Below are 14,259 nucleotides of genomic sequence, written 5' to 3' on the forward strand. Positions count from 1 at the left end.
TCGTAGGGCTTTACCAAAACCTTCTGAATCCGTTGTGAGGTCTACAGTAATTTCTACCGAGTATAGTCTATAATCTTTACTATTTTTGTAGCGTTAGTCAGCAGAAATATGTTTTTCAGTTTCAGCCATCACCCAAGTTCAAGCAATCATTTTTTTGCTGATTGTTTGTTTTAGATTTTGTTTTCCTATGTTATCTGCATCCCAAATACACGTAGCAGGATGTCTGCTTACTGTATTCTTTAAGTGCAGATGTCTTGCAGTGACATGTTAAAATTATAGTCAATCTCAAGGAACGCTTTGAAATTATGGACAGTCTCTGGGGCACCCTAATATTCTAATCGTTTTGCACCACACATAGTGCACCCAAAGTTAGTGCCGATTTTTTCTTCCAAAGCAAATACGCTTTTGCACATTGGTAGTGACTATGTCCAGTGTTTCTCTTCTCCCTCACTTTCTCTCAGTCAATCGGCTAATATGACCTTGGTGCTGAGGGAGAGGGGCAGATGCGGGTCAAACAAGGATGCTGTGGAGAGGACAGACATCCTCCTTATCAACTGAGGATGTCATTGGCTGTTAGGATGCCAATGTCTAGAAAGTCATAATGGTGCATAATGATAACCTGGCTTTGTGTAGCTAAAAGGCAGGCTTAATCCACCTGCTGGCTTGTATACAATTTATGATCAATTTTTAGGCATTTTACCAAGGCACACCTGAAGAAACCTCAAGGCACCCCGGTTGAAAAAGGCTGGTTTGGAGTGCTGAAGATATTCTTGCATTCAGCTTAAGTTTTTTAAATCTATTTAGATTTTTCTCTATTGAAGGGATGGCACTTTATACCCATTTGAGATTCAATCAGGCCTTCTTTATCCAAAAGCAAGTGTTATTTCAAGTTCAGCAAATGGGCCTTATAGTTTTCATATGTTGATCAATGTGATTGGAAGATTAACTTACATGCTCAGTTGAGTGCACAGAGTGATGTTACAGGATTTTTTATGTACTGTGTAAAGTTCTACTTTTTTTTTTAATGGCTTAAACTAATTGTAATTTATAACAAGTTGCTATGGGGAGAATTCATCTGCATGTTTTTCCATTACACTATTGTAAGGGAACGGTTTACAGTGACACCAAATCATATACATTTCTTGATTTAATTCCCCAAATTGTTTGTGTATGGTTTTCTTATTGGTCAAGCAAAGAATTAAAGCCTAACTCTAGCAAAAATATTTTATTTTGTTTTGGATAGAACCGTAAAGCATTAGATCTGGTATTTATTTTATTTTATATTGCCATCTCTAACCCTATTTGGGAGATTTTGTCTTCACTTTGCTGTCTTACCCTAGTCCACACTCCATTTGTTCTACAGTTATGTCAGAATGTGGGAGAAAGTATTCTCAATGGGGTCACAGTCAGTAATAAACAACTGGAAGGAATTTTTTTTCCTACTCTGTCTGATAAAAATGCTGGAGATCAGCTAGGCTTTAAAGTTTAACTAAAGGCATTTTTTTTTTTTTTTTTTTAAGTTTTGGATGTTAGGGAAAATTCACCCTCTCTATTTCTCCTGTTTACTATTATCAAGAGTGAAAGCGAAAAAAATCCCAAATTTTTGTTTGTCCCCAGTACAGGAATAGAAAGGGGATCTTCCAATAGGGGCACTAGTTCTGATGACAGCCAGGGATTTCCTCACTTTGGAGGGATTTCCTTTCACTTCTGGTTTTGGCTATGGGACAGGAATTGAAGGAAAAATCTCCCCAATGTGACGCCCATGGAAAAAAAAAACCTGACGGGTTATAACCTTCTTTTAGCTCTATTCAAAATGAAAGAAAACATTTTGCTTTTTAGTTCTGCTTTAATCAAGATAAGGCTGCAATTTAGTGCAAACCTCTTTGACCATAAACATATCTCACATATTACAATCTGAATTTAAAGGGTTACTAAACCCACAACAGTAAAATCAGTCTGTATATCCAGCATAGCATGCTTGTTATACTCACTGTTGAACATAAGGGGTTAATCCTCTGCATTGTGTAAAAAGGCTATTTTATCCTGTATGCACATATGCTTCCCTCCTGCACTCTCTATCTGGGGAAGGCCAGCTAACACTGGGCAGTGTAGCTGACCAGCACATGCTCAGTTGTGTTCTTTATGCTGGAGAGAACAATTTCTTCTTCTCTGAGATAGCCAGGTCACATGATATTGACATCACACATGTGGGCGTGTATACAGGCTGCAGTGAAAATCTTCTTACTGAACTCTCAGTATTGAAGAAACGCTGCAGTTTATCATGTAACTGTGCTATACAGATCATCCAAAAAGGTATATATTGGCAGTATTTTAATGTAAAAAGATTTGAGCTGTGTGGGGGGGGGTGGAGAGATGAACTATTTTCATATTACTGGGTTTAGTAACACTTTAAGCCCACCCCTAATGCAATCAGACTGTCCTAAATGGCCCTACATATAAAGCTAGTCCATGCCAATTTCATAAAGTACAAGCCCTTTCAAATTCTTTAGAAAGCTGTTCTTCTAATACAATTTTTCTGAATATATTTGTAATATGCAATATCTGTATATCCACTTTTATAGGCTGATGTCCCCAGAAGCACCACCCAAAAAGTTCCTCACCTTAGGGTCCAAGTTCCGCTACAGTGGGAGGACACAAGCTCAGACAAGAAGGGCAAGTGCTCTTATTGATCGGCCTGCACCCTATTTTGAACGCTCTTCAAGTAAACGCTATACAATGTCGCGAAGCTTAGATGGGGGTAAGAATATTGTTCACCTTTTAATGCGCAGTTCCTTTCTTAAACTGTGATCTTGAAAAGAAGACAAGGCATTTGCTAATGCACATTATAATTTAGAAGTAGAAAGTTAGCAGCTGTTCCGACTTTAAAAAAGGTCTCCTGCTTGGTGTGACAGTATCACAATGAAATAATGGAAGGACACCCACACATAACTCCCACACCTAGCTTTGTGCTGCAATGGCTTTCAGATTCTTCTCCTGTAATTTGTATGTATTGAATGCTGAGAAGATCTGATTTATCAATTTTTTTAGTCTTTCTGGAATTCTTGCTGGTGTATTAATTGATACAGTACAAACTCCTAGAGAGACTGTCAGTCACCTAAAAAATGTAAATGTCAGTTTGCTGCAAAAAATAGCTATTCTATTCACATGTCCGCAGGGGGGCTGTGACTTACTGTATTTATTGGTGTATAACACTCACTTTTTCACCATGAAAATTGGGTGCAAATAGCGTGTGCGTGTTATACGCCAATACTTCAATTTTAGCTGCCTCTGAGTGGACAGGACAAGCGCCATCAGATTACATACAGTGAGAATCTGTTTACTTGGCAGCCTCTGTAATAGGAAGTCCCATCTCCTGGGCCGCCATTAGACCAGCGTTCTGTCTATCATAGGAGATTCTCACTAAATGGCTCCAGATGGGCATAGATCAGGCTGCCCTAATGGCAATCGTGAGGATGCTGCATTGATGGCAATGGTGAGGTTGCATTGATGTGGACTGATGAGGCTGCATTGATGGCACTTGTGAGGCTGCAGATGGACATTGATCTGGCTGCATTGATGGCAATGATGAGGTTGCAGATGAGCACTGACCCTTATTTTGCTTCAAAGTTCCTTATTTAAAATTAGTTTTTTTCCTGAAACTTCCCTCTTAAAATTAATGTGTATGTTATACGCCTGTGCGTGTTATACACTGATAAATAATCAAGTCAATTTAAATCACAGTTTAAATCAGTTTAAATCACAGTTTAAATCATTACTGTGTTCCCCTGAAAATAAGCCCAGTTCTTATATTCGTTTTGGCAACAAAAGACCCAGTAGGGCTCCGGTGCTTCTATCGACTCACCGATTTTATCTGTGAGTCAGAGACAGGATCCGCCAGGCCCCAGATGGTGACCATAGAGAGTCTCTGTGATCGTTCGGAGGCCAGAAGCGATGTTATGACGTCACGCCCGGCCTCTGCATTCAAACAAATGGCTGAGAAGCTGAGATCGTTTTTTTCATAATTTTTTTATTTCAGGCTTCCCAGCCTTGAGGTGAGATGTGGGCTCTTATCTCACTGTAAAGAGTTACATATGTACATATAGTTACATAGTAGGCGAGGTTGAAAAAAGACACAAGTCCATCAAGTCCAACCCATGTGTGTGATTATATGTCAGTATTACATTGTTCAGGTGCTTATCTAATAGTTCCTTAAAACTATCAATGCCCCCCCACTGAGACCACCGCCTGTGGAAGGGAATTCCACATCCTTGCTGCTCTTACAGTAAAGAACCCTCTACGTAGTTAAAGGTTAAACCTATTTTCTTCTAATTTTAATGAGTGGCCACGAGTCTTGTTAAACTCCCTTCTGCGAAACGTTTTATCCCTATTATATAATCACCAGTATGGTATTTGTATATTGAAATCATATCCCCTCTTAAGTGTCTCTTCTCCAGAGAGAATGAGTTCAGTGCTCGCAACCTTTCCTCCCTTTCCTCATAACGAATATCCTCCAGACCCTTTATTAGCTTTGTTGCCTTTCTTTTTACTCGCTCCATTTCCAGTACATCCTTCCTGAGGACTGGTGCCCAGAACTGGACAGCATACTCTAGGTGCGGCCGGACCAGAGTCTTGTAGAGCTGTAGAATTATCATTTTATGTCCTGGAGTTGATCCCCTTTTTACTGCATGCCAATATTCTGTTTGCTTTGTTAGCAGCAGCTTGGCATTGCATGCCATTGCTGAGCCTATCATCTACTAGGACCCCCAGGTCCTTTTCCATCCTAGATTTCCCCAGAGGTTCTCCCCCCAGTGTATAGATTGCATTCATATTTTTGCCACCCCAATGCATTATTTTACATTGTTCTATATTGAATATGTAGTTGCCCACCCTATTAATTTGTTCAGATCTTTTTTGCAAGGTTTCCACATCCTGTGGAGAAGTTATTGCCCTGCTTAGCTTAGTATTGTCCGCAAATACAGAGATTGAACTGTTTACCCCAACCTCCAGGTCATTTATGAACAAACTAAATAGGATTGGTCCCAGCACAGAACCCTGGGGGACCCCACTACCCACCCCTGACCATTCCTCCCTTAGGTTAAGGGGCCTGTAGCATACTCCAAGTATTGCTTTCCCCTTAGCTTCATCGCTTTGGAGCTCTAGCCATAAGGATTCCACCTCCTCCCTAGCTCCCTTATGCCACGTACACATGATCAAACAATCGGGTGGAAAAGTCCGGCAAACTCAAGTCCGCCGGACAATCCCCCCGTGTATAGCCTCCGCAAAGGAGGCGTCGCTGGCCCCGTCACCTGGTATGGACTTAAAGGGGAACCCCAACGCCGAAAAAATCGGCGTGGGGTCCCCCCCCAGGGTCCACATCAGACCCTTGTCCGAGCATGCTACCCAGCCGGCCAGGAAAGGGGGGGATGAGCGAGCGCCCCCCCCCCCCCCCCTGAGCCGTACCAGGCCGCGTGCCCTCAACATGGGGGGTGCCTTGGGGAAGGGGGGGCCGCGTGGCCCCCCCACCCCAAAGCACTTTGTCCCCATGTTGAAGAGGACAAGGGCCTCTTCCCGACAACCCTGGCCGTTGGTTGTCGGGGTCTGCGGGCGGGGGGCTTATCGGAATCCGGGAGCCCCCTTTAATAAGGGGGCCCCCCGGATACCGGCCCCCCACCATATGTGAATGAGTATGGGGTACAATGTACCCCTACCCATTCACCTGTAAAATAAAGTAAAAAAAAAAAAAACACAAGATAAAATTGTTTATTGTACAGCTCCGGGGGTCTTCCGTCTTTCGGGGTCTTCTTGCCGGACTCCTCCGCTATCTTCTGCTAGCTCTTTTGCTAGCGGAGGAGCCCGGCTTTCTTCCTCGCCGCCGCCCTCTTCTTCCGACTTCGGGGGTCTTGTCCCCCTCTTTGGTTCTTCTGCCGGGCCACCGCGCCTTCTTCTAGCTCTTTTACAGGCGGTGGCCCGGTCTTCTGTCGCCGCTGTCATCACCGCCTTCTGTTCATCTCTTCTTCTTCAGATGTTGCCTCATCATGTCCTCCGCTCACAATGGCTCCGACGCGACTTATATAGGGACATCACCGGATGATGTCCCCGTCTGTTATGATGTCACAGTCCCAGCATCATCCGTTGATGTCCCTATATAAGTCACCGTGCATCGCGTCTGAGCCATTGTGAGCGGAGAACGCGACGAGGCAACATGTGAAGAAGAAGAGAAGGCGGTGACGACAGCGGCGACAGAAGACCGGGCCACCACCTGTAAAAGAGCTAGAAGAAGGCGCGGTGGCCCGGCAGAAGAACCGAAGAGGGGGACAAGACCCCCGAAGTCAGAAGAAGAGGGGGCGGCGAGGAAGAAAGCCGGGCTCCTCCACTAGTAAAAGAGCTAGAAGAAGATAGCGGAGGAGTCCGGCGACCCCCGAAGACGGAAGACCCCCGGAGCTGTGCAATAAACTATTTTAACCCTTGTGTGTTGCGTTTTTTTTTTTACTTTATTTTACAGGTGAATGGGTAGGGGTACATTGTACCACATATTCATTCTCATAGGGTGGGGGGCCGGTATCCGGGGGCCCCCTTATTAAAGGGGGCTCCCGGATTCTCATAAGCCCCCCGCCCGCAGACCCCAACAACCAACGGCCAGGGTTGTCGGAAAAAGGCCCTTGTCCTCATCAATGTGGGGACAAGGTGCTTTGGGGTGGGGGGGGCGCTCGCTTGTCCCCCCCCTTTCCAGGCCAGCCGGGTAGCGTGCTCGGACAAGGGTCTGATGTGGACCCTGGGGGGACCCCCACGCTGATTTTTTTTCCGGTGTTGGGGTTCCCCTTTAAGTTCATACCAGGTGGCAGGGCCAGCGACGTCTCCTTCGCGGGCCCCGCCTACCTGGTATGGACAACCTTTCCTCCACGTGTGTGGGCGAGTCCGTTTATTTCAAAAGTGCGGCGGATAGTACGGCGGACTTAGTCCGCCATATTAGTCCGCTGAAAAAGTGCCGTGTGTGGGCAAGTAGCCCGTTCGGAAAGTCCGGCGAACAGTCCGCCGGATAGTCCGCTACGTGTGTACGCGGCATTAGTGAGGTCATCTCTCACATTCACTCGTACATTATTCTTGATATATAGGCATACCCCTCCCCTTTTTTTTTACCCTCTCTATCCTTGCGATAAAGAGTATACCCTTGAATGTTTGCCAGCCAATCATGAGAGCTGTTGAACCAGGTCTCTGAGATTCCCACAATTTAAATCCTGCTTGTACAACAGTATCTCTAGTTCACCCATCTTGGCCGCCAGGCTCCTGGCATTGAACATGCCATGTAGTTTAGACCAGTCACATATTATCCTCTTATTGGGTGTTCTGAGATTGCAACTAGGACTTGCTACTATACTTACCTTGGGTTTATGTGCTTTGGTCAGCCTACCACTAATGCCCTCAATACTACCCTCTAACATTTTGGCCATCTTCATTGATCTGCACCCTCCTCATTTAGGTGCAGTCCGTACCTTCTATAGTACCAGTTATCGACTGAGAAGTCGGCCCAGTTCTCCAGCAACCCAAACCCCTCCTTACTACACCAGCTCTTCAGCCACTTGTTTACTTCCCTAATCTGCCTTTGCCTTTCTGGTGTGGCTCGATGTACCGGTAGTATTCCTGAGAATACTACCTTGGGGGTCCTTTTCCTCAAGTTAGCTCCTAAGTCCCTAAAATCGTTCTTTAGGACACACCATCTACCTCTGACTTTGTCGGAGAGAATTGAATTGAGTCCCCTACCACCAGAACCTGTCTCTCTTCCCTTTGCTTTCCCCCCCACTCTCACTGGAGGAGTTCTTCCCCCGGAAGCTAGGAGAGTCCCTCAGCTCCAGCAGTGCTGGTCCCTGACTGGTTTCACTAATGTCACTCAATGGAGCGTACTTTTTGGGATTCTCCAGACCTGGCACTTCCCCCTCTACCCTTCCTGACTGTCACCCATCTACTCTTTGCTAGTGCCTTCACCTCTTTATCTCCCCCTGCCTCTGTGCTGGCCCCAGCTGGCACCTGCCTTGTATATTCCTGGCTCTCCTTTAGTATGGAGGGACTTCTCAGTGCTGACAGTTGCTTCCCCAGATTCAGAACCTGGGCTTCCAGGGAAACTATGTGCTTAAATTTTGCACAGCAGTATTCACCATTGATCGGATGATCAAGGAATGTATTCATGCTGCAAGATGTACAACGAGTCACCTCTCCACACCTGCAGAGCATCGTACCTATTAAATTTAATGAGGATTGGGGATTATACCCTGTCCAAATTACCGAACGACTAGCTTCCTGACACTAATACTCAACAAGACAATGCACAGGTACTCGCAGAGCTACGTGCACTCGCAATACACAAGTACTAACGATACACACACACACACACACACACACACACACACACACACACACACACACACACACACACACACACACACACACACACACACTACTCTGACAACACTCAGGTACATGCACTACACAGGTATTTTGACCCCTGTTATAATCTCCTGTTTTCAACTCCGGTTCCACTGGTCTAAGAGGACCGATCATGTGATATTCCTATTACAAGGGATGTTTACATTCCTTGTAATAGGAATAAAAGTGATCATTTTTTTTTTTTTTTTTAAAGTGTCAAACTAAAAAGTTAAATTAATAAAAAAAAAAAATATTTAAAGCTGTCCCCGAGTGTTTGCACGCAGAAGCGAATGCATACGTAAGTGCCGCCCACATATAAAAACTGTGTTCAAACCACACGTGAGGTATCGCCGCGAACGTTCGAGCGAGAGCAATAATTCTAGCCCTAGACCTCCTCTGTAAATCAAAACATGTAACCAGTAAAACATTTTAAATCTTCGCTTATGGGGATTTTTAAGTACCGAAGTTTGGCGCCATTCCACTAGGGTGTGCAATTTTGAGGCGTGACATGTTGGGTATCTATTTACTCAGCGTAACTTCATCTTTCACATTATGTAAAAAAATTGGGATAACTTTAATGTTTGTTTTTTAAAGCATGAAACTGTTTCTTTTTCCCCCCCAAAAAATGTTGCACAAATACCATGCGAGATAAAAAGTTGCAGCGACCGCCATTGTATTCTCTAGGGTCTTTGCTTAAAAAACATTTATAATATTTGGGGGTTCTATGTAATTTTCTAGCAAAAAAAATCAGGAATTTTACTTGCAGGAGAGAAATGTCAGAATTGGCCTGGATGGGAAGTGGTTAATATTTATCCATGAGTAATTTTGCAAAACATGTTTACATAAATCAGTGTGTAAGTAATGGTTAGTTGCCGTTTAACATGCTACATGTCATTGCTGTGTCAATCCTTTGCCTAAAGTACATAAAAGTTTCCAACTTTTTTCCCCTAAAGAACAAGATAGATCTTGTGCTGTTGTAACGGTGGCTATCATTGATGAGCTATAATTTCAGTTGTGAAAATAGCTGCAAACCAAAGGAGAGAAAAAGCTTGTAATCCTGGTGGTGACACCTTCCCTGTATGAGCTTGATGCTAGTCATTGTTGTTATCCTGCTGTGATTTTGGTATATCTTTCTCTGCATGTGCATAGAAAGTTGTTGCTTAGCAACTATGGCCTGGTTCTGCCCATACGAATGCCCTTGCGCTGTTGTTGCTCTTCTTCTTTTTTTTTTTTTTTTTTTTTTTTTTTTTACAAGTCAGACATCATTAGTCTTTCAATAAGTCATTTTATTTATAATTAACAGCAATCCTGCCATAATAATAAAGATAGTTACAATCTGATAAAGTATTCTACAGAAATAAGATTGCAGGTCTGTTGCGTAAATCTTCTCTGTGAAATTTGATCATTAACTTTCTAAACATATTTCTGCCCAACAGGTATATAGCCTAAAATGTGTAATGCATGGAATTATCAACTAGCATTTGCAAGGTGCAAAATAGAATTGGCGCCTTTTTATGTAACACTTTAAAGATTAATACTTGTTTTTTATAAGCATTTTTTTTAAGCAACTTTTGAGCTATGTAACAGGGAAGAGCAAGTTAGGCAGCATCAATTGGCTTTGGGGTTTCATTTTGTATATTTTAGAATATTATCTCGGTTTTTACTGATCACGTGGCATGTACATATCATGTAACATAAGCACTTACACTTGATAGCTAAATGTTTGTGGACACCTAACCTTCACAACTATATCAGCTTGTTGGACATCCCTTTCCAAATCATGGGCAGTAATGTGGAGTTGACTTCCTCATTGCAGCTATAACACCCTCCACTCCTCTGATATGGCTTCTTAAAAGATTTTGGATTTGGTGAAAATGTCTGCCAAAACAGCATTTGTGAGGTCAGGTACTGATTGATTCGAAGACCTGACTTGCAATTTGTCCCATTAATATTCAGTAGGCTTCAAGGCATCTGGAGTTCTCCAATCCAAGCTTTTTATGTCTTTATGGAATTGGCTTTGTACACAGAGACACAGGGGTTGATTTACTCAAAGTAGAGTGTGCAAAATCTGGTGTAGCTCTGCATAGAAAAAATGCACAGTTGCACCAGATTTTGCACTTTTAGTAAATCAACCCCTGCAGTCATACTGGAATATTGTAAGAGTCTTCCTCAAACTGTTGCCACAGGGTTGGAAGTGAACAAGTGTCTAAATGGGTTTGTACGCTGGAGAATTAACAGTACTGGAAACACCTGAACTCAATAATTTCAAGGATTTAGGGCCATATAATGTACTTAAAGCGGGAGTAAACCCAGTTTCGAAAAACACCTACATTCCCGGCATGCCGGAAATGCTAACTTTCACATTGGTTGTGCTCTCAACCAATCTTTCAAACCAACCAATGTCTGGTTTCATAACTGATCACATGTGCAGCATTATGGCAGTTGAAGAATCATTAGAGGCCAAGATGGCGGCTTCCTTGACTGAAAACGATAGAAGGGTTTACTTCCGCTTTAAGGTGACATACTGTAGGGGCATCAGGAAGTCCTTGACTCTTTCTGTTACTTCCACTTGCTTTGTGTTCCATTGCTGAGCAAGGCAAGCTGGGAATAGTCACATTCATCACCATAGTTGTAACTTTTGGTAAATACAGAGTGTTGTCAGAAATTTGAGAGTCGTGTGAAAGTCATATTGGAAGCATCATCTAGTCTAGGTAGTCTTCTCTGCTTTACCTATGTCTGTTGCTCAGAGCACATTTCCAGGCCAACCATGAATTATACATATACAGTACTGTGCAAATGTTTGCCCAAAAAATGTGAAAAATGCTGTAAATTAGGACTGCTTTCATAAATAGAAGCATTTATTTTTATCAATTAACAAAATGGAAAGTGAACAGAAGAGAAATCCAAATCAGATCAATATGTGGCATGACCACCATTTGCACTTGAAATCGGCATCAATTCTTCTAGGTACACTTGCACGCAGTTTTTGAAGGTACTCTGCACGTAGACTGTACCAATAATTTTGGAGAACTAACCACAGCTCTTCTGTGAATGTAGGTTACCTCCAAATCCTTCTGTCTCTTCGTGTAATCGCAAACTAATGATGTTGAGATCAGGGCTCTGTAAAGGGCCAAGCCATCACTTCCAGGACTTTTTTTTCTTTATGCTGAAGATGGTTCTTAAAGCCGTTGGTGAACCCTGCTTTGCCATTTTTACCTACAGGTAAGTTTATAATGAAGCTTACCTGTAGCTAAAATGAATATGTCCTAAACATGCACTGTTTTTAGGAGATATTCGCATGTTTTGCAGATGGTGATATCACTAGTACATGCACACTGCGCTCTGAATTGAGGGCACAGTGAATGTGCCACCAGTCCAGAGCTCTGTGCCGCATCCGTGACCCTTGTGTATATGCACGGGAGTGACATTCTCGCGGCTCAGCCATTCACACGACAGGATCTTTTCTACCTAGAAGGAAGGCTGGGTGAAGATGGAAGCCCTGTCAGCAGTGAGGGCTTTGTTATGCAGGTAAGTCTTTCATAATGTGGTAGTATGCAACACATACTAGCACATTATGCCATTAACTTGCAGGCGGACCAGACTATTTTTTTTTTTAACTTTACTACTGCTTTAATGACATTGGCTGTATGTTTGTTTTGGATTGTTGTCCTGCTGCAGAATACAATTGGGAGCAATCACATGCCTCCTTGATGGTATGGCATGATGGATAAGTATCTGTCTGTATTTCTCAGCATTGAGGACACCATTGATCCTGACCAAATCTACAACTCCATTTGTAGAAATGCAACCCCAAACTTGCAACCTTCACCATGCTTCACTGTTGCCTGCAGATACTCATTATTATTGTACCGTTCTCCAGCCTTGCGGTGTACAAGTGTGTCTTGCTACAGCCAAATATTTCAAATTTTGACACATCAATCCAGAGCACCTGCTGTCGTTTTTCTGCACCCTGGTTCCTATGTTTTTGTGCATAGTTGAGTTGCTTAGCCTTGTGTCTATGTTGGTGGTATGGCTTTTTAGCCCCAATTCTTCCATGAAGGCCACTTCTGGATAGACTTCTCTGTACCTGGGTCTCACTGGTTTCTGCCAGTACTTTGCTGCTGGCACTGCTAGATATTAAATGAGCATGATGTGTCTTTCATCTGCTGCATTACATTTCCTTGGCCGACCACTGCATCTAAGGTTCTCAACATTGCCCATTTTTTGCCCATTTTTTGTACTTGAATTGAAAGAGCTTGAACAGCATATCTTGAAACTCAAGTCTGCTTTGAATCTTTGTCTGGGAGAGGCCTCGCTGATGCAGTATAACTACCTTGATGCTGTGCTCAGTCTTGCCATGGTGGATGCCCTGTGACATGAAAGGTCTTCCACAGCCTCACTTTAGTAGCGGAGTTTTGCTGTACCTCGCCAAGTTTTAATCTTCCTACACATCTGTTTTAGTTAATGACTGTTTCAATAGACCTATAAAATTGATGATCGTTAGCACCTGCTTTGTATATTTAATACAATACCTGACTCTAATCCTGCAAAATCCCTTACTTTATGCAAGTGTACAAAATGTGTGAGTGTAAGAACTGTTACTGGTTTAAAGTCAAAGGATAGTCACACTAAAGAATAATTTGATTTGGATGTTTCTTCTGCTCTGACTGCATTTTTTAAATTGAGAAAAAAATAAACAATTAAAATATATAATATGAAAGCATTCTTACTTTACAGCATTTCTTGTCACCTGACTAAAATTTTTGTACATTACTGTATGTGAACAGTTTTACTTGCCAAATGATTTGCAGGCCTTCATTTGGGAGCAGTTTACCACCCCACTGCTCCCCTTCTCGCGTTTCCAACCTTGTCATGGACAAATCGCATTATCACACTGCTCTTCTTTGTTTTTCTATTAAGGACATGTCTCCCATAAAGCTGAACAAGCAAATAGTGCAGTATTTTTCCTGGTCAGTTGTGCAGTGTGCATGCATGTGGTCTGTCCATAATGACATTACCCTGCATAACATGTAACAAGAACCTGTACACAGTGTTAAAATACAGCATACATGTTCTGTAGGATATGGACATGCGCCTTCATTTGTTAATTTAACATTGCTTATGTCATTTTTTAAAGAGAATTGTGATTACTGCCGAATAATTCACTCCTTGGGCAGTGATAATAGTGACAATGATTTGGTGATGGCTTTGTTGCTTTTTCATCTGTTTTTCAAACTGCATTATCAATCCTTTTGTGTTGCTCTTAACAGACCATCCCATACTCAGTTACTTTTTCCCAAATATCATGTTTGCTTTTAGCATCAGTGAATGAAAACCATGACATGTACATGAAGGATTCTGTGTCTGCCACAGAGGTGGGCACTGGCCCATACATCACAGCAAAGGGTGTGTCTCAGACCAATTTGATCACAACGGTAACACCTGAAAAAAAGGTGGAAGAAGAAAAAGATGAGGCGGAAGAAAAGAAAAAGAAAATAGAAATCACCACTACTGTGACCACCATTCGACATGAGACAAAGGTAAATACCATTTGCTTTCAACTGAGCTGTCATATTAAACTGCATTATTATTCTGTTCAGAATGCTTGTGGACATTGTGCTTACACCATTTTAAAGGGACCTTAACCCCATATTTTTAGAAGGTCCTTATTGTAACTTGTAAAGGACAACCCACACAAAGCGCAATATTTGATTTGCTCAAATCAAATAGGCTGTTCACTTTACAAGTTAGTTTGCACTTTGCAAGGGACTTTAGTCCTAGAGCTTAGTGAATGGGGTGTAGCTCTGCTGACTTCCATCATCAAATCGTGTTCAAGATAAA

General features: G+C 42.6%; 1 protein-coding gene across 23 annotated transcripts in view; it reads left to right on the forward strand.

Moving 5' to 3' along the window:
* The window catches only part of EPB41L3 (erythrocyte membrane protein band 4.1 like 3), a 332,589-nt gene that overhangs the window by 244,715 nt on the left and 73,615 nt on the right, over nucleotides 1-14,259 (forward strand). For 19 of the 23 annotated variants that reach the window (XM_077492490.1, XM_077492492.1, XM_077492489.1 and 16 more), the window contains exons 11-12: nucleotides 2,583-2,758; nucleotides 13,738-13,958. In XM_077492490.1, the coding sequence (XP_077348616.1) occupies nucleotides 2,583-2,758; nucleotides 13,738-13,958 (397 nt within the window). The remainder of the gene's footprint in view (nucleotides 1-2,582; nucleotides 2,759-13,737; nucleotides 13,959-14,259) is intronic. The other 4 variants (XM_077492493.1, XM_077492498.1, XM_077492502.1 and 1 more) reach the window with 1 other exon arrangement.

Source organism: Lithobates pipiens, unplaced genomic scaffold, assembly GCF_037356315.1.
Source record: "Lithobates pipiens isolate NorthernLeopardFrog02 unplaced genomic scaffold, aLitPip1_a1.2 Scaffold_19, whole genome shotgun sequence".
NCBI classification, from domain to species: Eukaryota; Metazoa; Chordata; class Amphibia; order Anura; family Ranidae; genus Lithobates; species Lithobates pipiens.